This window comes from Saimiri boliviensis, chromosome 1, assembly GCF_048565385.1.
Source record: "Saimiri boliviensis isolate mSaiBol1 chromosome 1, mSaiBol1.pri, whole genome shotgun sequence".
NCBI lineage: Eukaryota > Metazoa > Chordata > Mammalia > Primates > Cebidae > Saimiri > Saimiri boliviensis.
The window spans coordinates 231,851,977-231,876,838 of record NC_133449.1 but is presented as its reverse complement, the minus strand read 5'-3'; the positions used below and the strand labels follow the sequence as shown (position 1 = coordinate 231,876,838).

The 24,862-nt window shown below is 42.9% G+C and overlaps 1 protein-coding gene across 14 annotated transcripts in view; it reads left to right on the top strand.

Annotated features, from left to right (window-relative positions):
• PDE8B (phosphodiesterase 8B) overlaps positions 1–24,862 on the top strand; it is a 371,501-nt gene that overhangs the window by 278,246 nt on the left and 68,393 nt on the right. For 8 of the 14 annotated variants that reach the window (XM_074384536.1, XM_074384534.1, XM_074384551.1 and 5 more), the window contains 4 exons: positions 7,317–7,395; positions 11,921–12,061; positions 13,559–13,647; positions 15,819–15,879. In XM_074384536.1, coding sequence (XP_074240637.1) covers positions 7,317–7,395; positions 11,921–12,061; positions 13,559–13,647; positions 15,819–15,879 — 370 coding nt within the window. The remainder of the gene's footprint in view (positions 1–7,316; positions 7,396–11,920; positions 12,062–13,558; positions 13,648–15,818; positions 15,880–24,862) is intronic. The other 6 variants (XM_074384560.1, XM_074384544.1, XM_039476166.2 and 3 more) reach the window with 2 other exon arrangements.

Below are 24,862 nucleotides of genomic sequence, written 5' to 3'. Positions count from 1 at the left end.
CCGGCCAGAATGCTGGGATGGGGGATATTCTGTTCCTAGACCCTCTTGGAATACCAGGGTCCTAGCTCCTGCCTGGTTTTGTTCAGGCTCCACTCTGGCATGCTTTTTGGACCCTGCTTTTTTCAATCCTGCCTTCTCAGCCAGAGAGCAGGGAAAGGAAAAGGCTCTTCTCCACCCATGGGCCACTCTAGGGCCCAGTCCCCAGGAGCTTCAGGATGGAGGGTGCCAAAAAATCTGTAGCGTTGCTTCTCTCTCTGGCTGACAGAGAAGTCACGGATAGTTTGAAGCTCAACACAAAATAAGTAGGAGAGCCTCCTATTATAGTGATTATTTATCTTATCTTGATTACTTATTATCATTCAAAGATGGTAAAACCCTCTCAAATTTAACTTTCCTCTATCCCAGGGAGGCAAAATGGATTGACATAAACCCAGAGAAGCAGGTTCAGCTGGGGTGCACCCTGGTCAGGGAAGTTACTTTTTGGTGGGTAGAGAGCTCTAAGAAATAAATTGTGGGGATAAACAGTCACTTCCTTAGGTAGAAAAGTATTAAAAAAGAATCTCAAGTCAGTGGGAAATCAGATATTTTGGGAATTCAGATGTTTTAACAGCCCTTGGTGAGAAATATTGCCAAGGACTTTTTAAACGTATAAGTAAGTTAGATCCCGTGGTTTCTTTTTATGTGTATAGCTTCAGAGAACCTCATAAAATTTTTCTAGAAACCCACATTGCTTTTACTTCCATAATTTATGCCTTTTAATAATGTAGATTAATTCTTATTATTCCTGCCGTTCTCTACTGTTTTTAATTGAAGGTAAAAAGACTCAGTATTTTTATTTTAGATGTTTACACAATAAATAAAATTGGAAAGAGGGGGATTTTATTGTGATTTAATTCTTTAACTATGTATTATCCATAATAAAAAATGAACAGTGCAGCGCCTCATTGCTTTGATAGGCAATTCCATTATTTGATTTTAAATAAGTGCTTCTGTTCTTTTAGGCAACATTTCATGTGATGACATATATTAGGTGCCAGGAGATACCCTAATACGGGTTCTGCAGTGCACATGGGGCATTGGGGGGCTGCCGCAGGAATGTTAGGGTCACCTTGTCCATGATGAACAAGGCAAAAGCAGGCCTGGAAATTTGAAATAAATATCCCCAGCCAACACAAGTGCATAAAGAAAAGCCTTCAGGTTACTGTACTGCTGAAATCTGTTTAGAGTAAGGGCACCAAAGACTTTTTAAGGTCTTATTAGATTCAGAACTTTGCAAGTTTCTAAGTACCTACCATTATGTAAGTACTATGACTTCTGACCCTTCACTTACTAGAACTGGTTGGGGACATTGGACCATTGTTGAGGTCATAATGAAAAGGTTCCAGTTCTTAATACAAATCAGTGTGAAGTTGGTGAATGGACTCGACCCAGGAAGGTAGCGGCCCCAGGAAAGAGAGTTTGCCTGCACATAGACTATCTTGCCTTCTGCACAAGCTTCAGCTGTTGCTTTTTGCTGGGTTCTGCCTCAACCTTATCCAAGTTATGGCCCTTTTGGGGGTGTGTGTGAACATGTGAATGATTTTATGTCCATCTCCCCAGGTATACTATATTTAGGCCCAGCAGATGGGGGCAGTGGCCCACGCCATGGCCCCTCCCAGCTCCGTAGGGCACTTAGAGACATCTAGTATGTATACCTGCACCCCAAGGCAGGCAAGCAACTCTATCATTTGTTGCAGACTGGGAAAATGAGGCTCTTTATTATACAATGCTAGAATAATTATAGTCTAATTATATAATACTTTCCCCTACAATTCCACCCCCAGCTGCAGCTAAATATGTAGCATTACTGTCATTCTGTAAGGACAGTCTGTACTGTAGGGTGATGGTGAACGCTGAAGGTAGAAACCTCTGTCCAGGTCCCATGTCTAGGGACCGTATTTACTCAACCAAGAAACAAAAAGGATCACAGGTGATCAAACAGAAGAGGTAGTCTAATTTTAAGATTCTACTGTAGAAAATAACTTTTAAAGATAAAAGAACTAAATCACATTATCTGTGTGCATTTGATGAATTACTCTGTTGAACAGAAGAATTTATGAAATGGAGAGTGTCTAGGATAATCTAGATTAAATGATGACCATTGATCTCTTCTGATGTTGTTACACCTTTTTATCATGAAAAGATCTATTTTATCTAAGATAAAGATAATTATTTAGCTACTTAACAGGAGTTTGGGCTGATCAGTATATACTAATGTGGTACCAGCTATTGTTTGACTCATCTGTCAGTCTAGCAATTACATCCAAGTCATTATGTTTCTTTCACTCCAAATCTTAAGACAGTGGCATTCCTCAGTTTTAGAAAGAATCAAAATTTTTGATGGACAAAACTCTGCATTCTGTGGAACACCACGTCTCTCAGTATTAACAGACATTTGTAGGACACTTTATTCTCATATAGGCTCTGTGTGATAGCCATTGTGTTACAGGGGTGGAAACTGAGCTGCGAAGGCTTAAAATAACCAGTTCCTATTGCTTTATTGTTCAGTAATGAGTGCCAACAAGTAGCAAGGTCATGATCCTCTCACCTCTTCCGCTCCCTGTTCCGAACTCATCCCAGACTCCTGGTGGGATTTGGACTTGTGTTCGGAATCTTTTCCCTGCAAGCCACCACCTTGCGCAGTCCTACCCTTGTTCCAGACAGCGTGCATGCGTGTGTGTGTGTGTGTGTGTGTGTGTGTGTGTATGTGTATGTGTGTTGTTTTAGTGGAGTCTAGACAGAGAACCTTTGGAAAGGATACAAGAGATCATGTAATCCAATACCCTGGCCATGACTGACAGAGGAAAACACTGAGAACCATCACAGCTACTTAGCATGTTGGTGGCTGTGGTGGAGCAGAATCCAGGCATCCTGCTTTTTCAGTCTGGTGCACTTTCCACTCAGCATAGCACTACATTATTTATAGACTGTATACCTGGACTCCTGTAATGTTTACCTTTTCTCTCTGTACCTTCAAGGGTTCTTAAGAAGGTACGGGAAAAATGGTGATATTGTCTATACTTCATGGGTTTCCACACCTAGGTTACCTTTCCCTTGTATTTCTTTTTTCCAATTTTCCAACTTTTTAACCTGAAAAATAAAAAATAAAGATACCTGAGTCAAAAGAGTTTTATGGTTCCCAAGAACAGAAATTAATAAAGCTAAGGTTCTTCTGCCAGAAGAGTACGAATAATTAATATAAGCAATTAAGTTCTAAAACTCTAGAAACATGACTCAAATTGATTATCTCATTTTGCTGCAGCTTTATTTAAACAGAACTATCAACCAAAAGAGGTTGAGAGCCTAAATAAACATTACAGTCTGGTAGTGTTTGTCATGGGGGGTAAGGGTGGGAAATAGCGTGCTCTTTCTACCAATATCCTTTCATTTCAACTGTTGATAAGCATTTACTTTGTCTTATGGAGCATTATACTTATTGAAAAATTCATGCTTTGTGGATAATCATAAAGTGAATGTTTAATACCTTTTGGAGATTAGATCTAAGATCACGTATAAAGGCAACCTCTTGAATCAATGAAAATGATAATAGTCTGAAGTACCTGTTTATATACTTAGTTGAAACCTGTTTACATAGTTAAGAGAAAATACTTAGGCAAGTGAGGAATTTGTCATTTGATAAAATGTGTTAATTAGAGCTTAATTATCCAACTCTCAAAGTTAACAAATTAGCCCACAGAGAGTGTGCTTCTTCCGAGAGTGACTTCGGAAAAACAGCTGCTGCCCAGGAAATCCCTCCCTCCCGTGCTGCGTCCAGTTCTGGACTAGGTGCCTGGAAAGCACTGTTGATAAGACTAGCTCTTGCTTGTCTCTTGTGACACAGTGCAGTGACAAATTTGGTAGCAGTTTTAAAGTCCCCTTTTATTCTTTTTTCTTATTTTAAAGTATCATGTTTACAAGTGGTGGTACTAGGACAGTATACAGTTCAAATTATGTAGACAGAAGCAACTTAACTAAGAAAATATGCTACTGCACCTGTAAGCCATTTCAGTTGAGTTAGGTTGATATTCTCCTCTGCTCCGCTAACCCATGTCATGATCACTTGTTTTACGTACCTTCTCACACTGTTATCTTCATTTCTGCAACTATAGGAATGACGTCCTGCAGTGGCCTAAAATACTGCACTCCGCACGCATACCTCGCTATTATTGAATACTGTTTTTGGTTTGACATTTCAGGTATACTCATGAGAAAAGATAGGTTATGATTCATGTTTTTCACCAAAGGCTTTTGAAAGCCTTAGAGAACAAAGAAGTATTACTCTGTGATCTTAAAAATAACAACAGGTACCATGTGTTGGATTCTCATATTGTCCCAAGCACTTCAAGAAATGCCTCACGTAAACTATCTGTTTTGATCTTTATGAAAACCTGTGGAATACATATGATTATCCTCATTTTATGGATGGGGAAACTGAGGGAAAATGAAGACAAGAAGTTGCCTCAGATCTCAAAACTGGAAAAATACAGAGCCAGATTTCACCCAGTTCTTTCTGCCTTCTTCTCTCTAAACAGATCAAAATAGGATGACAAAGTTAGAATGCCTTTATGAGTGGAAAAAATAACATTTTAAGAGATTTTTTTTAAAGAAAAAACATAAATCCAGTAAACCAACAGTTTTTTTTTTTTTTTCTTTTTGCAATGTGTAAGAAAGCTTCTGTTGGGATTTTTTAAACAGTCAGTATAAATAACAGAGCTCTAGCTGCATGCTTGCCGTGCTGGACGTAAATAGCCTACTGTATTTGGAATTGTTCTAGATTAGGAAATTAGTTAAAACTATAACAAGGAAAATTAGAGTCTGATTTGGGGGATATATGGGGAAGGTCACCAAGAAGAGTCCCCACCTGGAGGGCTGAAGAGGTGCAATGAACCAGGAAGGGGAGTTTTTGCTGTTTGCCTTTCACCATACCAGAGGGAATGGTTGGAAGCTGAGTAACATCACAAGAGTAAAAAAGGAGAAAAAATGTTTTTGTGTCTGTTGCAAAAGGCCAGAATACCTCACATGCTATTAGGGCCTAATTAGGTTCTGCTAATTGATGGGGACTTAACTTCTCCATGACCACAACTATGAATGAAACAGAAGAATGTCATTGACTCATGTTAGTGTTGAAGTTTCATTTAGTGTGCACATAGTCCATTCCATGATCCACAAAGATTTCATTGAATTACAATTTTTTTTCTATCATATATACAGATATATATGCCATTGCTTATGCATTTAGCTTGAAAGATGACTTTTTTTTTTTTTTTTTGCCTCAAAGCATATTATTAACCCTCTTAGTCTGTTAGGGTTGTAATAATGAAATACAGTCATGCATCATTTAATGATGGGGATATGTTTGAGAAATGTGTCATTAGATGATTTTGTCACTGTGCAAACATCATAGAGTGTACTGACATGAGCCTAGATAGTATAGCTTACTACACACCTAGGCTCTGTTGTATAGCCTGTTGCTTGTAGGCTACAAACCTGTACAAAATGTTACTGTACTAAATACTGTAGACAGTTTTAACACAATGGTATTTGTGAATTTTAACACAAAAAGGCACAGTAAAAATGCGGCATAAAAAGATTAAAAATGGTACACTTGTATAAGGCACTTAGCATGAATGGAGCTTGCGGGACTGGGAGTTGCTCTGGGTGAGTTGTTAAGTGAGTGGAGAGGGAACGTGAAAACCTAGGGCATTAGTGTATATACAACCAGAGACGATGAGCTTTGTACTCTTAGGCTATACAAAATTCATTAATGCATTTTTCTTTCTTTAATAGTAAATTAACCTTAGCTTATTACAGCTTTTTAACTTCATAAACCTTTATACTTTTTAACTTTTCACTCTTTCTTAATAACATTTAGCTTAAAACACAAACATTTCACAGCTGTACAAAAAAATTCTTTCTTTATAATGTTGTTCTATCAGCTTTTTTCTGTTTTTAATTTTTTTTTTTAACTTAAGAATTTGTTGTTGTTGTTGTTAAAAACTAAGACACACACCTTAGCCGATGCCTAGATGGGGTCAGGATCATCAATATCACTGGCTTCCCACTCCACATCTTGTCCCACTGGAAGGTCTTCAGGGGCAATAACACACATGAAGCTGTCACCTTCTATGACAACAACACCTTCTTCTGGAATACCTCCTAAAGGACTTGCCTGAGGCTGCTTTACGTTAACTTTTCTAAGTAGTAGTAGGAGTATTTTATCTAATATTAAGATAAATAGTATCGTAAATACATAAGCCAGTATCTTAGTTATCTCTTATCAAGTATTATATACTGTCCTTCATTACTGTATTGCTGTACATTTATACAGCTGATAGGGTGCAGTAGGCTTGTTTACACCAACATCATCATGGACACGTGAGGATGTTATGTCTGCCATGACATCACTAGGCAATAGGAATTAGGGTTATAATCTTACAGGACCACCATTGTATATTGGGTCCATCGTTGACACATCATTATAAGGTGCATTACTGTACCTTAAACTGAGTAATTTATAAGGAACAGAGATGTATTGTTTACAGTTCTGGAGGCTGAGAAGTTCAAGATGAAGGTGCCAGCAGGCTCTGTGTCAGGTGAAGGCCTGTTTCTCATAGATGGCACCGTCTCTATGTCCTCATGTTGCAGAAAGTGCAAGGGAGCTCACTGGAGCCTCTTTAATAAAGGCACTAATAGGCCGGGCATGGTGGCTCATGCCTGTAATTCCAACATTTTGGGAGGCTGAGGCAGGTGTATCACCTGAGGTCAGGAGTTTGAGATCAGCCTTGCCAACATGGCGAAACCCCATCTCTGCTAAAAAACAAACAACAACAACAACAAAAAACCAAAAAATTAGCTGGGTGTGGTGGCAGGTGCCTGTAATCCCAGCAACTTGGGAGGCTGAGGCAGGAGAATTGCTTAAACCCAGGAGGTAGAGGTTGCAGTGAGCCAAGATTACACCATGGCACTCCAGCCTAAGCAACAAGAGCAAAACTCCATCTCAAAGAAAACAAACAAACAAATAAAGGCACCAATCCCATTTATGAGGATGAAGCCACACTGACTTAGCCACTTCCCAAAGGCCCCGCATCTTCATACTATCACTTTGGGTATTAGATTCCAGCATATGAACTTTTGGGAGACATCAGCATTCAGACCATGGCAATAACAAAAAGTACGTAGATTTGATGAACGTGGTATCGGCTTACTTTATTAAGTTAACAGATGAAATGTGAATGGTTTTTATAGAAGAACTAACTGCAATCTTTTACAAATTTCAGGGCCTGTAATTCAGTGTTTACAGCATTAGACCACTGTCATGAAGCCATAGAAATAACAAGCGATGACCACGTGATTCAGGTATGGAAAGAAAGCACCTATATCATTAACATCAAAAAAGAACCTAAAGCCACGCTTTTTGTCAAGTACTTTCCCGTCATCCTCACATATCAGCACATTTTCTTAGGAGAAAGAAATCTCAAACTGTGCAAAGAATACTGATAGACTTAAGAATTAGATATTCGATAAAGAACAAAAAATTACTACTTTAGATCACAGCCTGCAATTTCTTTGATAGAAATGGGGTTAAAAAAAAAACAACTTTTTTTTGAGACAGATTCTCACTCTGTTATCCAGGCTAGAGTACAGTGGTAATCTTGGCTGACTGCAATCTCCATCTCCCAGGTTCAAGCGATTCTTGTGCCTCTGGGTAGCTGGGATTACAGGCATTTGCCACACCACACTCAGCTAATTTTTATATTTTTAGTAGAGATGGGGTTTCACCGTGTTGTCCAGGCTGGTCTCAAACTCTTGACCTCAAGTGATCCACCTGCCTTGGCCTCCCAAAGTGCTGGGACTATAGGTGTGAGTCACTGCACCCAGCCAGAACTGGGGTAAACTCTTTTGACCATCTGTGAAGAGCCTATTCACAGAGAAGTAAGTCAGAATGGTACAGTAAATGCTTATAAATGCCTATGGAACAGAATATTTTCAAAGTTACTCATTTATTTGCCTGCAGTGGGTATTCTAATTATAAAGCATTCTTACCTGAATGTCATCTTTGTAAGGAAATATGTGTAGCAGAGAAACCTTTCTAGAAATGAGGTGTTCTTATTATAATTGTTGGAAAGTAAGACATCTGTATTTATAAAATACTCTGAAATGTAGACTTTCCACTGATTGGTGCTTGCTTACCTATAGTTGGTTTGCAGAGTGGCATGGAGTGTGAGGAGCACTTGTTGTCATCAGTAGGGCACCAAAGAAGTGGGCCACACACAGTGAACCCCACGGCAGAAACCTCACGTTTGTCTGCTCTGAAGTCTCCCAGTGCACACACACACACCCTGTTCTCACACCACACCAATGACATCAATAGCCCACCCTGCCTAGGCCCTGTCATCAGCACTTTCATTAAGTTATCTCATTTCTCTTCAGTAGGGGTAGGAAAGAGACATCATTGCCCTGTAGTACAGATGAGGAAACTGAGTCCCAACAAGGTCAAGGAGCTTATCCAAGGAAAGCCTTAGTAATAAGTATTGGAACTAAAATATGTAGTCATGTCTCCAAAGCCTTCCTACCTGGTTTCCTGTTTAGCTGTATTTTTAGAATATGTTTTCTGACTGCTCCTTGAAATCTATCTGAAGGCTTCCTCATGTTGCTGGCTCTTAGTGGCCCACATGCCCACAGGTCTGCCTTCTGGACCGCAGAGAGAGCCAGACGTTTTTCTCTTACAGACCAAGCACAAAAATCCCACATCTCCCCCCACTTATACCGAGACTTGAACAATGAATTCTATTCATGAAGCACATTTTCTTTGCACCTCCCTGTTTTGCACGGTGCAGCTGGATTTGATTTCAGAAATGAGGAGAAGGGGCTCCACTAGCTGCCCCTCTCCACCTGTAATCTAACGAACAACTTCTAGAATAGGGAACAGTCTTTCATTCTCCAGTTATCAGTTGGTGCTTAGAAAGCCTGTATCCCTGAGAAAGGTAATATTGTGATGGTGTCACATTGTGATATTAATCATTTTCCAGCCTTTGCCGTGAACAGAAAGAAACAGGAGCGTGAGGCCAGTATAACAGATACTGTAAAGGAGAGGTGGAAGGAGAGTCACTGCCTTGAAAGGGAACCCTGGTCTCTGAAAGAAGACTTTACAGCTTTTTTTCCCAGAGAACCTTTCATCCTCCTTTAGAAAAATGTACCAGCAATCTATAGGATGGAACTTAAAACAAGAGGAAGGAGGAAGGAGATGAATAGAAGATGTTGTATGTAAGGCGAAATGACCTATGTGCTACATATTTTGAGGATGTCATCATTGGATGGGATAGTTCATATATGTTCTTACTTGGTATCAGCATCCTTTTCAGGGCACCCCAACTAAGTAGTTAGATGCTTTTTTGAGTACAGATCTTCAGAGGTCAGGCAGCAGCACTTAAAATTTAGAAGAAATATCTGTCTGTCTATCTATCCATCTATTACCTATCCACCCCTCCACCCTCCCTCCTTTCCTTCTTCTCTTCTTCCTTCCATGTCCCCATCAATCTAAACTCTCTATATATTTGCTTTAAAATACTTAATGTGGTACTTGCCATATACTAGGCTCAGTTCTAAGTATTTTACATATACTCATTTATTTCTTAAATCAGTCCTGTGAGTCAGGTATCACTATTGTACTCATATTGCAGATGAGGAAACTGAGGACCAAGGAAGTTACGTAATTTGTCCATGGTTTTGTAGCTAATAATTGGCAGAGCCAGGATTTGAACTTGGGTGCCTTGGCTCCAGAATCCATATCTGGGAGTACCTGTTGCACTGTGAGGTTTCAGAAACCCTGGTATGAAAGAAGAGCCATGACTTCTACCCAAATTTACAACTTAATAGAGAAGGCAGAATGAACACATATGAAAAGGCATGAGGATATAGCCAACAAATAAAGAAAATAATATATTCTCTAATATTTTCCATTCATTCATTAAATAGTTACTAAACAGTCCAGAGTATCCAAAGATCAATTCAGAATAGTCTTTGCCCTTGAGGAGTTGAGTGTCCACTGGGAGAGAGAGAGAAACAAAAATTTAAATTCGGTGTAATAAGTCACTGAAAGTCTGCACAGGCATCAGTGGCAGCTCTTGTGAGTGGACGAGGCAGGGGAGTCAGGGAAGGCTTCCTGGAAGAGGAGAGGGATAAATTGGAGTTGGAGAGGGAAAGAGATGGCGCAGGGTATTGTAAGCAGAGAGAGCACGTGGGGAAAGGCTCAGAGATGAGGGAGACATGCAGATAGCTCAGCAGTCTGCAAGAGTGGGCCAGGGAGGCATGGGGCTGGCTTTGTGAGCAGGGGTAACACTGTAAGTGATACCCTTCCCTGCCTAGGGAGGGCCCTGACTACTACATGTCAGTGATGGGGCCAGGAGGGGGTCTGGATATCCATGAAGACAATGTCAGGCCCACTCCTCTTCAGTCACCTACCAAAGGCCTGATGACCAGAGCATCTTCCAAACCCCTTCAACTCTCAGGGTTGACTGTGTTAATAGAGGCTCTGTCTCCCAGGGGACAGCTCCCCAAGTGTCCCCACGCCACCCTGTCCATGACTGCTGCCATCACAGTTGAGGGCAAGAGTGATTAAACTTGGTCTGAACATCTCCGAAGCAGCAGATGGATGCAATTTATGCCCAAAGAAATCCATGACCCAGATGCAGTCTGTTCACTTTTCTCCACATTCTTTACCACTTGTCTGTCTCCACTCAGCCCCCATCTGTGTTCTTTGAAAAGAAATCAGAGGGTGGGACAGGACCTGGGAGTCAGCTAGGGTCATGGCTCTAAATTCTAAGACCCTGGGAAGAATTTGGGAAAGAAACCTCTGAGTCTGCTGGCTCCAGAATCTGCTGAGGGGAGCTTCACACCTACCTGAGCCCAGCACTGAAAGAGCTGCCCCCTGCCCAAGCCATTTAACTGAGTGTATTGTTCTGATTCTACAGGTAGTGGCCCCAACTGTAGCAAACATTGATCAGTAAGTGGTGGCAATTGGAAAAGAGACTGGGGAAATCCAGTTGCAGAGATGTGCATAATATAAGCCACCACTGTTGAAAGGAGTTCATATTTGTTCATTTGTGTGTTTATAAGAGACAGGGTCTTGCTCTGTTGCCTGGGCTGGGGTGCAGTGGTGCAATCATAGCTCACTACAGCCTCAAAACCTCAGGCTCAAGTGATCCTTCTGCCTGAGCCTCCTGAATGACAGGGACTACAGGTGTGTGCCACAACACCTGGCTAATTTTTTAATTTTTGTACAGGTAGAATCTAGCTGTGTTTTCCAGGCTAGTGTTGAACTCTTGGGCCCAACCGATCCTCTTGTCTCAGCCTCCCAAAGGGCTGGAATTGAATTACAGGCGTGAGCCACTGTGCCCAGCCTAAAGCTGTTTTGTTTTGTTTTTTTTTTCTTAACTACAAGCATATGGACCCAGTCCTAATTCATGCTTCTTTCTTTCTTTCCTTTTTTTTTCTCTTTTTTTTTTTTTTTTTTTTTTTTTTGAGTTTTTCCTTATTCATGGGGCAGTAGATGGGGAATGAGTTCTCCAAGAGGCTGGTACTGCTAGATGAAAGCTTCCTGTTTATTCCTGCTGAAGTTTCTTCTGATTTCCTACAGGCGATCAGAATGGCCATTGAATGAATAAATTGCTGCCAGGAGGGAGGCAACTACTCTCGGCAGGGTTTGGGGATAGAGAGGGGCAGCAGGACCTGGCCAGCCAACTGCATCAGAGAATGTTTGCCCTGGGAGCTTCTTGCTTGATACTCCTCTGGGTCCCAACAAGTCTGCCTACAGGGTACACAGACATTTCATGAACACTGTCTTGTGTCCCCACACTGATCTCTACCCACCTCCCATTAACAGTATGTCAACCCAGCCTTCGAAAGGATGATGGGCTACCACAAAGGTGAGCTCCTGGGAAAAGAACTCGCTGATCTGCCCAAAAGCGATAAGAACCGGGCAGACCTTCTCGACACCATCAATACATGCATCAAGAAGGGAAAGGTGGGTCACACCCGCAAAATCAATCCACAAACCCTCTCTCCAGTGCACTTTTTTTCTGTGAGTTTTAGACTTTTGTTCTTAAGATTAGCTTTTTTTTAATAATGTCATAATTAAGTGAAAGCTCTTTTATGTTTGCAAAGTGGGTTCATTTTTGAGTTAACTTTGGAACTCAAGTGAATCTGGTGCTTATCATGATGGTAGAGAATCTGGTGATTCTGTGTAAAAATATTTCATCCTGTGCATGAATATATCCCATCTATCATTGCTGGAATATTGTGGGTATCTCTGATCAGAGTTCCACCCGGAGAGCTGGGTTTTTTCAGTTTATCCAGTGTTTGGGGGACTAGACATATTTAATATCAGTATTTATAGGTAGGCCAGGTTTTTCCCAGTTTTCGTTTTATGTTCTATGATCACTGTTCAACATACATTTGTAGCTTTCTCCTCCCACCTGCCCCTGCTCCTCCAGTGGCTTTCCCTTTATCTGGGTAGATAAAGGAAATAGGGGAAGTCCGACAGGAATTTTCCCTGAAGCCCTCTCCTCCCGTGGAGCACTGCCTCTCATTGCTGGAACTGCCTGTACATTTTCTGTTAAGCGTTCAGAATGCTTCTTCACATACCGTTTCTTTCATCTTCCTTTCTGTGATGCGAGGTAGTTAGATAAGCACTGTATTCATTTAATAGATGGAACATTTTAGAGGAATCAGATACATTTGGATTATCGATGATGGTCAAAATGTTTTTTTAATTGCGGCAATGAGACCAAAAGGGAAACAAGATATTGTAAACTTTTCCAAAAATTGTTCCCAAAAGAATACAGCCACACATACCAAGATGCATACCAATTAGCCACCTTGTGTGAGAGAGGGGGCAAGAAATGGCTGCAGGGAATCTCAGTTTCTGGTTAGCCAAACCTCTCAGGTTCAGAGAGCAGGAATCTTTACGCTCCCTTTGGCCTCATTCATGGAAACTATGAGGAGCCAGACTAACCCCAGAGAAGCCTTGGCTGCGGGGGGCATAGGATGTTAGAAAGATAATGGGCTTCAGCGAGTGTGGAATAGACATGAACTTATAAGCAGATTTTCTGCTTCCTAATGTGGGCGAGTTACCTAGACTCTCTGAGCCTCAGTTTACCCATCTGTAAATTTAGTATGGTAATACCAGGTTCACAGATTGCTGTGAAGATTTAGAGAGAGACCTCAGAAGAATCCCCTGACCTAGTGCCACAGCAGCCATAGGGCTGAGAGCAGAATTCCACCCACAGGCCAAGTGTCCTGGGAGCTGGGACAGACAGCCTGGTGGTAGATACATGGATCTGTGGTCTTGTCTTCACACATGTAGCCACGTCAGCATTGCAGTGCGTACAGCAATATAGCCGGCGTTGTAAAATGAAACGGAAGCATGTGGGAACTGTCCTCCTCAGCCTGCTGAGACCCTGTGCAGGAGCAGCTGTCATCCTTGACTGACGGATTTTAAGAGCTCTCTTTGTCCATGTAGGAGTGGCAGGGGGTTTACTATGCCAGACGGAAATCCGGGGACAGCATCCAACAGCACGTGAAGATCACCCCAGTGATTGGCCAAGGAGGGTGAGAGCAAACTCTTCAACTCTTTTAGCTGAAGATAGAGACTCAAGGCCCTCATGGGCATCAGGCTTGCAATGCCAGTATGAGCCTTACATCCACAAATGCAGTAGGGTTGTGCTGAATGTAGTATAGACTGAGGGTGCTTGTACTCAGCTGGCAGCAGCCCCCAAATAGGGCTTTCCATGTCCTTTATGAAGCATCACCCCAGCCTCGCATCTCCGCCTGATTCATCCATGTCTTCTGTCATTCCCAGTGCCCACTAAAGGGGCTTGATTTCTGGGCTTCCCTTTCCCCATAACAACAGTGGTCTCCTGCCAGTGCTCACTGGCCTCAGCTTTCAGTGCACAGGGAGCCAACCTTTCCTCCTGCTCGAGGCCCTGGCTCCATGCTGGTTCCTCCAAGCTGGTTCTGGGCTTGTTCCTCCGAGGCCACAGTTTATGGAGAGAAAGGTGTGTCTGACTAGGAGCTGAAGGCATCTCAATCCACTGAATTTCAGATTACCAGAGAAGCCTCTCTCTTTTATGGAGAGATAAGAAAAATATGCAATTCTTCTTCCTTCCTCCAGTTAAATTTTGTGAGAAGATTTACAAAGCCAAACAGGACCCCCCTCATCATGGTGAGCCTTCCGAAACCAGCCTGAAGGTCAATACCAGGTTCATAGTTTGAGTGTATAAGGAACACAACATTGTGTGACCTGTCAGAAAAAGACGAAGCCACGGTTGTCCTGCCAGTAACTGGGACAGGAGTCCCACCTGTGACTCTTAGGACTACTTGAGTTCCTTGCAAATTGTTGCATGAGTAGAAAACAAGATGTTTCATAAAATCAGCCAGGTATTTGTAATAGCTTATTTCCCCTCCAATTTTAGTTAGTTTCAAAATTGCTCTCCCATCAGTTCAGGCTACCTCCCATCAGTACCACCTGGTATTACATGCCATTTTGTAATTTCGAGCTCCCTTTTTGCTTCGCTCTGGATGATTGGGGCACTGACAGGCCCCTGACTGAGGTTGTGAGCTGGAGAGGCTGCCCCTCGGCCCTCCTTCTGAGCGGCCTGGCCTCAGCGTGGCCACTCTCACCAGCAGGCAGTGCTGAGAGCCACAGGGTTGAGATGATGTCCATGGCTGTCATGTTTTTATCCTCATCCTTAGACCATCTCCTCAGAAAATCAAAGCTAAGAATCCCTTTGTGTGTGTGTGACCAGAATCATTAGACAACCAAAGCAAAGCAGACATGCTATTGTCTGGCAGTTTCCATCGGGATACATTTTTTCTGATCTTTCTGATTTTACCGATAAGAAAAAGAAGTTCTTTTGTCCAGACACAATTTCCAGTGTTATCTTCCCTGTGATTGTAGGCAGTGAGCCATCAGCGGCAATTCTTATTAAAAGTGGGGAAATTTTACCTCTTCTTAGTTGAGTGAAGTTCATTACAGAATAACCAGTATTTTCTATCCTCTTTTCAGAGGCCTCCAGAGAAAAGTGAACCAGGTAAAAAGAGAGAGAGTGGGACGCCCCATGGGCTTCTGGGGCAGAAAGCCTAATGTAGCTCTGGATTTCATGGCTTTACTCTCGGTAAAATATTGACTACAAGCTGGTTTTGGCACAGGGCTGAGGTACCTGTAGTCTTTTGCCTGATTTTCCTTGTGACAATGATAAAGAGTGAGACCACCCACTGAGTTTTGCAACCCAGTCCATGAGAGGATTTTTATCTGCCTGAAACATGCCATTATGGTGACAATTATAGTGTGAAAGAATATGGGATACTTACTATAAAACCAGCAGCCATGAAATGTGGTCATTGCCCAAATGAATCTTTTGTAGCTATGCAATTATTAGCATCAGCAGAATTAAAACTAATTTGTTTGTAGCAGCATTGTATCCTATCAACTGAAGATGTCTAGGAGCCAGACGTGAGGAGTCAGTTACAAAATGAGATGCCCATTCGGGAAGTGTTTCGGAGCCCGCTGTGATGTGTAAGGGAGGCCCAGTTTCCAAAGGCATGTGTGGGCTCTGTGTGAAAACTGTGTTTTCTGTAGACTGAGTCTTGCTGGAATTTTAAAGCTGCCCTAGGATGAACCCTGGAGTTTAGCTTTAAGAAGTCTGTTGATGTTTTCATTCGGCGATTTGTTGAATCATTTCATATCTGACTCACTAATAACTGATTATTTATGTTATTAGGAAAATTAGGCATTTTGTCTCCCTCAAGAAACTGTGTTGTACCACTGACAATAATAAGCAGGTACAGTATCAGCTCCCTTCGCTGGGTTTGTCTGCTTGGCCGTGCGTCACTTCTGTTCTCTGCTTGTCTCACCACTGTTCTCCGCTTGTCTTTCTCCGTGTCTAATTGTAGCCGCCAATTAAGAAGGTTTATGGGAAAATTAGGCTTCTTTGACACCGTTTTTTTTATTTCCCTGCAAGCCTATATAACTTTATGTGTAGTGCACATCAGTTATGATTCAGCTTGTGGCTGAGGAACTCTCTAATATATAAAGCATAAAATTCTTCCTCCAAATAAAAAAAGTCCTATTTTTTTAATCTTAATTTCTTAATCAGTTGGAAAGTATACATTCATTTCAGCATTTCACCCCTACAGATTCTTACAGAAATAAGAATCATTCCAAATTAGTACTGTGACTTTTTCCTACCTTTGTATCATATGGAACAATGCGTTGGAATGTTATCATCTGCAGTCACAGAATTTTAATAAGCCACTGTATTTAAGAACTTTTTAAGGTCATTTTATAATGGAGGGCAACATTGGTGTAGGTATTTTTTCTACTTGGTTAGAATTTTTACTACTGGATTATGTGTATTTTCACTTCATTGTAGATTATGTATATATTCACATCATTGTAGATTAACCATTATGCAACAAACATAATTATCAGTGATCTACTTTTGAAAGCTTACAACATATGGCCTTTGATTTTTACGAAGATTTTAAAGAAGGGGCAGTATCTCTAAGGGATTTCAAGGGCTTCTATGGCATAATCCACTTAATAGGGGATGGCAGAAATGGGTGAAGTGCTGGATGAGAAGGTGAAGCCCAGCCAGGCCTGGACATCAACTGGAACCAATGGGATGTAAGTAGACAGTGGGGTGAGCCCAGTGAGCCGGTGAGGATCTTCCGTCTGTTGTCTCAGGGTATCAAAAGGGTCCATGTCCACATGCTTCTTTAAAAGACATAGTTCAGGCCGGGCACGGTGGCTCAAGCCTGTAATCCCAGCAGTTTGGGAGGCCGAGGCGGGTGGATCACGAGGTCGAGAGATCAAGACCATCCTGGTCAACATGGTGAAACCCCGTCTCTACTAAAAAAAAAAAAATACAAAAAATTAGCTGGGCATGGTGGCACGTGCCTGTAATCCCAGCTACTCAGGAGGCTGAGGCAGGAGAATTGCTTGAACCCAGGAGGCGGAGGTTGTGGTGAGCCGAGATCGCGCCATTGCACTCTAGCCTGGGTAACAAGCGAAACTCTATCTCCAAAAAAAAAAAAAAAAAAAAAAAAAAAAGAGACATAGTTCAAGATAAAATGCTTCCTCCAGCCCTAAGAATTTCATCTGAAATCAGGACGTTTTCACTTATTACCATGTGAGAGGCAAGTCTTCGGAGACCTCTGGCAAAGGAAAGAATGGCCTTTCATAGGGAAAAAACCGTGGTCCAACAGCCACATTGCAACACACCAGGAGAAAGAATGAGTTCTTCGTAAGAGCTGATGTAGGCAGAAAGAGAGGGACAGGACACCTGGTGTCTCTTTAGAGACAGACTTCTGAACACAAGCAGTGCAGACCAACATTTCTGGGCTGTGGAGCCACAGTAGAGGACCCGGGGCCACTGGGGCTCATTCGTTCTCATGCTAGAAACTGACAGAGCACAGTTCATGTCCAGTTCATGCCCTTCCCCCACCAACTCAGCCTTGCTCCTCCTTACCCACTTTCTCACTTAATGACAGGGACCCCCACTCTCCCTGTCACCAGTCTCCCTGCAACTCCATGCGCCCAAATCCTACCAGTTCTTCATCGCCCGGTGCAGGAAACATTAAGTGGTACCTTCCTCCTGAAGGCCCCCAGGGTACCCTCTGTACTTTGTATCACCCCCCACCATTTTCACAGCTATTTGTGTGCTAAACTGCCCTCTCCCCTCTAGCAGGGTCACTGACTGGTCTGTGCTGTCCTGTGTGCTCACACTGCCTGGCATGTCATAGACCCTCAAGCTGCTGGCTAGCGTGAATGAAACTGAATGTCTCAGGCCTGGCGTCCTTCCTGCTGTAAAGTCCTCCTGCCCCACTGGGAGAGCAGGCAAGCCGTTAGCACGGGACTTGAGGATGCAGGGGTGAGGGGCCACCTGCTTTTTTCTGAGGCTCTAAATAGAAACGCCGTTAACCACCATGAATTAGCTGCTGCTCTGAGAAAAGTGGAAACGCAGAGCTCAGATACCCTGAGCCATTGACGTCACCTAATGGTACTGCACAGGCCTAGAGAGACATTTAGATTTTCTAATAACAAAGCATTTTTATACCTCTGGCTAGCTTCAGTGTTTCTCCTCCTCATCAAAGGAGGCTGCAGTGAATGGCAGTGGGATCTGTTCTGGGGAGGGCTCCTGTCTGCAGGTGGTTCCGGTGGCGCAGTTTTCTGGGGTTTAGCTCTGATGTCAAAATCGGCTCATGGGTTTGCATTTTAACAAGGAGTGACGCCGTAAGCCAGGCTGCTGTCTCCTGGTACTGCTTGCTGTCAGCAAAGATTCCTTTTCCTGTATGAGCCTGTAGCTTTTTGCCAAGAGGGTGGAAATGCTCAGTGAGGTTTGTCTGCTGTCTTTCCCTCCTCTACACACACATTTTCTCCCCAGGTATGAGGTAAACACCTGTTCTGTGCTGACACGAGGGACGCAATGCATCTGCCCCAGATGCCAGGGAGGCCACAGACAGGTAAACAGAATAAACGGAATGCAGCACAGAGGAGGTGTGAACCAAGCACTGGAGAAGCTCAAAACCCAGGACCTAAGGAGGCTATCTGGGATTTGTAGGTGTTATCTAAAGCAGGGGTAACAAACTAGAGCCTACAGGCCAAATGTGGCCCGTGCTGTAAATAAAGTTTTATTGGAATACAGCCACACTCTCTTGTGTGTTGCGCCTCTGGCTGCTTTCATGCTATGGTGGCAGAGCTGAGGCCACATGGCCTGCAGAGCCTAAATATTTACCCTCTGGTCCTGCGCAGGAAAAGGTTGCTGACTTCCTTTCTTGCAGATAATTTTCTTTCTTGGATGTTCCATTTTCTTAGGCCAGCAGCAGTCTGCCCTGACCTCCCAGAAGTACTCCTTCTCTCCTTCATACACTTATTTTTGCCTTCGTGCCAACCTCTGCATCCTGTCTCAAAATTTATCTCAGCCTCTCCATACTGCTGTGAATATGAGGACCTTGGTCCCCTGAGGCTTTTGCCTTTTTATGAAGACAGAATCCAAATGCAAATGCATGGCTCAAACTTCAGAATTTCAAGGATCTGCAACCATGGTCTAAGAGTTGTACTTGCACAGAGGAAAAAGGAGGCAGTTAGGGCCCTGACATTATATCAGCTTTTTTTTTTTTTTTTTTTTTTTTTTTTGAGACAGAGTCTCACTAGGCTAGCGTGCAGAGGCATAATCTCGGCTCACTGGGTTCAAGCGATTCTCCTGTCTCAGCCTCCTGAGCAGCTGGGATTATAGGTGTGTGCCACCGTGCCCAGCTAATTTTTGTATTTCTTGTGGAGATGGGGTTTCACCATGTTGGCCGGGCTGGTCTTGAACTCTTGATCTCAAGTCAGGAGTTCAGAAGGCCTGCCTCAGCCTCCCAAAGTGCTGGGATTACAGGTGTGAGCCACCGCGCCCAGCCATCAGCTCTTCTTTTTACATTTTAATGTGACTGCTAGAAGTTTTAAATTACATGGGTAGTTTGCATGCATGGCTCACACAATATTTTTATTGGACAGACCTGGTCTGAACTTTCTCTCCCTTGTCAAATCCTATCACAGATTCACCTCACCTGCCCTTTTGCAGGTGATGGGATGCTAACGAGCTACAGACATCCTCTTGTTTCTAGCAATGAGTCAGCCCCAGACTTACTGAGCCTCCAGGAAACGATGCTGTAACCAGTTTCCCAGGCAGCTAGGGGGCTTTTACTTTCACTAGAGAACATTCTGGTGGGTGCTTAAGCAAACCTTTAGAGAATGTTTTTGTGGGGAAGTGCAGAGCCCCTTTCAATCATTCTCAAACTGCTGCAGAAAGTTAGGTCTCACTTTCTAGTAGAGCTCTTTGGTGGACAGTGGGGAGTACCATGCCCTATTGAGCAAACTCGGGCAAGGGGACACCACAGGCCCCAGAAAACTGAACAGAAGTGGGATGCATGGGAGCCAGTGACGGCCAGTGAACAGTTAGACACGGTCATCATCCCTAAGTTGTCTGGGCAGCAAAGTGGGGAAGGCTTATTCTCAAAGAGACAACCTATGCTTCAAAACCCTTTAGCTATGGGTTGAGATGGTGGGTTAAAGGAGATGGTCAGCACCCCCCAGTCAGAATGACCTCCTGCCCTTTTGTGAGAACAGAGCAAAGCCACCAGTTGACAGCTAGTAAGATTGTTTTTCCTGGCACAACCTGGCTTCACCAGCATGTCACGGAGGAGACTGCCCCACATTCTCACCAGGCTGTAGGATCTTCTCTCCAAGCCCAGCAGGTCCTGGAACATGGTCCTTGTCTGAGATGTGTGCAATCTGAGTGCGACTGACAGCCTGCTCCACCAAGCACCTTTGGTCGATTTCTGTCCTGCTTCGCAGAACTGTGCTCACAGCCAGCCGAACTCACAAGCACCCAAGGACTCACGGAAAGAGTCTTTGAGTACTGTGCCCAGTACTCCAGGAAAGAGGCAGCCTCACACCATCTTTCTTTTCTCCCTCCCTCTTTTGCCTTCTCTCTTTTATCCATACTCTACCTTCAGTTGCCTTCTGTAGGCCTCCAGACAGTCCACAGATTTTCCCATCCAGTCCTTACATCTGCTTGGACCATCGTCTCAATGGGTTTCTGCTGCCTGTGACCCTCGGTGGCTCATTCTGGTTCCCACCCCGAGGCTAGCCTTCTCTTGGATGTGTCCTTGGCCTTCACTGCCCCATGACTTTACTCTCCCCACAGTTGCCCATCTCTGTTTGTCTCACCTCTTTCCTTTCTGGGGGTGGTGTGGCCAATGGGCCTTCGCATGATGTAGGGCCTTCTCCTTCAGCTTCTGGTAAACCAGGATCCTTAGCCCTGACAGAGTCTAATTTCTCACGGTATTCTCAGCAGAACTGAGAGAAGAGAGTGGTGGTAGCAAGAACGAGGAGAGAGAGCCTCATGGATTTACTTACTGGGTTCTGTTCATTGCTAGGTAGTGATAAAAACTAAATTTTGACCTATCCTAAATTCCCAGTATTTGGCCCTTTGTTCATGCTTTTAAATGACGTGGACCTTTTCTTGCATCCCTGTCCTTTAGGACTCAATTCAACTTCTCCTCCCTCCAAGAAATCTGCTGAACCTTCCCCCATGTCTCTACCCCGCAAAGAGGGGGCAGGGTCACTTTTTATCTGCACCACCCATTGCATCATTAATCTTATGCTGCTTTGGGTGAGTTCTCGCCTTGGGGTGGGGACTGTGGGTGATGCCTTTTCATAATCCCTACTATGTATACCCCATAGACATCAGAAAATTATTTCGAAAACTAAGTTTTACTCCTTAACACAATAACCTTTGGATGGCATAGGAAATGACAGATGCAGCTTCTGTCTTTTCCTGAATTCTTATTCCGCACAGAGTTGATCTGTATGTAGCCAATAGATGTCTCACATGATGTTACAAAGAATAGTTTCTGTAGTCTTCCAAGGCACACATCTAAGTGTGACTTCTTTTTTAAAAAATTGGAGAAAAAGGCTACTGCAACTGAAAGCATGACTGCCGCTGTCTCGGAAAGTGGCTAGTCACATTTCGAATGGATTTTATGCAATTGGAATATGACCATGATACAGACTTTGTGCACGTGCACCTTGTTTGTGTGCCCCGAAATATTTGTTGACGTATTTGGTAAAGCCACCAAGTAAACAACATTATCCAGATTTTTCCATTTATCCTTAGTACATATTTACAAGAAGCTATTTAAAGAAAGGCCTCCGCTATTGCAAAACCACAGTTTTTTTTTTTTTCCTGAGAAACCACATTTGGAACAGCCAAGCCCTGAGCAGACATGAATGGAATACCTGCCGCACGTAAGGGACTGCGGGAGGCTCTGAGGGCACAAGACAAGCAGGGGCTGGCAGCAGGGAGGAGGGGACGGGGCAGGGGTACTGAGAATCCAGCCGTAGGATTGTGTGCTTGGGAAGTCTTGGCTTAGAGGAGGGAGAGGCAACTTCACAACTGGTGACGGTGATGGCTGCTGGAGGTCACACCAGGCTCTGTGAAGTCCCGGAGGAGCTGAGAGGGGGTCTCTTGGCTTGTGAGGGAAAGGATAAACTGAGAACATTCTGGGCACGTGCTTTTACACTGAGGATGATATGAGAAGAGGCTGCTGAGTTTCAGGTAGACTCAGGTGCCCTTCGCCCTGGCAGAGAAGCTTGGCCTCATGGCCAGGAGGACAGAGGCTGGGGGGTGTCTGCCCTGCATGGTGTTGGGGTTTCTTTGACCCATCTGTTCTCTCATTCTGTCTTCTCTGCTACATCAATGGATGTTTATAAGGCATGTGGCCCATGGTGGGAAGAAGTGGGAGGTGGAGGTTGGGAAAATCAGAGAGGTGGAAGCTATAGGTCTGAGCTACAAATAAAGTGTCTTTGTGTGAAACTAGTAATGCCTGCTCACCAGTAATAACCAGCTGCAGCAGGGACCCCCCCACCCTACCCTTAGCTGAGCCTCAGTCCTGGAGGCCTAAACACAGAGAAAAAATAATTTGACTTAAGAAAAGTAAGATAGGTTTGGTAATGAGTGATAGACAGAAATAGATGTGCTATTTCTTAAAAATTAATATTATCTATTTATCTCTCATGTATTTAAGAGCACTAGGATTTAAAGAGGAGTATTATATTGGCCTTTGGGAGGTGGGTTTTTCTCCCCATAAGTTGAACTAAAGTTCCAAAGGTTGCACTTCTACATGATTTGTGTCATTCACATTTTTGCAAGAGTCTGCTCACTCTGGAAGCTTGTACTAATTGAGCCCAAGAGACTTTTACAGTGCCTTAGGCCTCACTTCCGTTAAAAGTTTTCCTTATTTACCAATTCTTAGGTCACTTATGGGTATTAGCACTCTGTGGGAAATTTTCTTTTTCCAAGGCAACAGTTGGTGGCTGACTTCTCAGAAGGAATTCTTCACCTCACATGAAGGATTTGGTATTTTGCTCAACCTAAATCATCCATTCAGTGAGCATGTAGTGCCTGTTGGCACTTGGCCCAGTGGCAGGTACAGGATGGATGAGACTGAAGTCACTCCTTCCATCTGCTCTCACTAGAATAGAATCCCTGGCTTAGCTAATGGGACCTCATTTACCCAGTCATCCCTGCCCTAACCTGGGGATCACCTTTAGTATTCTTGCTTTCCTGAGCCCCCTGCATCCTAGAAGTCACTTAGTTCCAAAGATGGTGTCTTCTTAACAACTCTTGACTCCATGCCCACTTCGCCACCCCACCACCACTTCCTTCAAGCTATTATGACCTCTCATTATCCTACAGAGCCTCATGACCACTCTCTCTACCTCCTTGTAATGTGTGCTGGAGCCAGTTCATGCTGACTTGTGAAAACTGATTGTTTAGTTTCCTGGAATTTTGTGATTTAGTTGTTAAAGCAGCCATTATTAAAAATTAAGTTATATAAGCATCAATTAAGCAAATTTTATTTGTAAGAAATAAGTACTTACAATCCATCCCTTCCCAAGCACATAACTATATTTTACCATCATGTGTACTCTTGACATTCTGTATGTCTGTTTATCCGTATTATGGAAATGCCAGATAAAACTGTGCCATGCACACATCTTCCCAACTCCACGTTCAGTGACATCATGTTGGCAGCTTTAAACAGCCATGAGGGGAGTAGTTTTAGACCAAAAAAATTGGCCAACTCTACAAATCAGGACTTATTTTTGATTGATTTTTCTAGACCTAAAAAAGTGATGAAGCAAATATTAATAATACAGGATACACTTAAGTGTGTATCATGTCTATAGTAGTTTTATTGTGAATAACACAAAAATATCAAGAATGATTCCTCCAGTATTTACAAACTATTACTTGACTCAACAAAGATGTTGCTCACATCACTGAAAAATGAGTGAAATTCCTACATACATCTTTGTTATTTGCCTTTCATCTTAGTTTTTGATGTAAATGAAAATATCAACTAACATTTATGCCAAGACTCCACTCATTCATCAACTATGACCATAAATTGGTTGCTGATATAAGAGTCCAGAAAAAAACAGCAAAGGCATTTTGTGGGAATCCATTGGCTATGTATATAGAATCTACAACCAAGAGTATTACATTTGAATATTATTTTGAAATTGTGTGTTATACATTCTTTATGTTAGGGACTGGGACATTTTTTTTCTTAAAGGGTCAGTTAGAAAATATTAGGCCTTGAAGTATCTGCAGAACTACTTAGCTCAATTCTGCCCCTGTAGTGGGAAAGCAGCCAGAGATGATATATAAATGATGGCCAAGGCTATGTTCTAATGAAACTGTCATTACAGAAACAGGTGGCCAGTTCATACTGACCTGTGAAAACTGATTGTTTAATTTTCTGGAATTATGCGGTTCTGTTGTTAAACCAGTCATTATTAAAAATTAAATTACATAAGCATGCAATTAAGCAAATGTTATTTTTAAGAAGTAATAAGTACAGCCCTTCCCTCCCCAAGCACATTACTATAGTTAGTAATGTCAAGAGTGTACATGATTTGCTGTGTGGCCATATGCTAAATTGTGGCCTGGGCTGTAATTTCCTGACCTCTGCTTTATATCAGTAAGATGTATAATAAACTGATGTTCAGCTATCTTTGCTTTTTCAGCAAGCTGGTAAACCCCAGCAGCACACTGTTGACTACTAGACTATCCGGTCCCTAGTCCTCATTCTGAAGGGCTCAGTGGTGGTTCCTCATCACTGACTAAACCATCATCAGGCACCTTTGAGGAATGAACTCCTCCCTGCTTTCCCTGCCACCTTCCCAAGCCACACTAGGCTGTTTATAGTT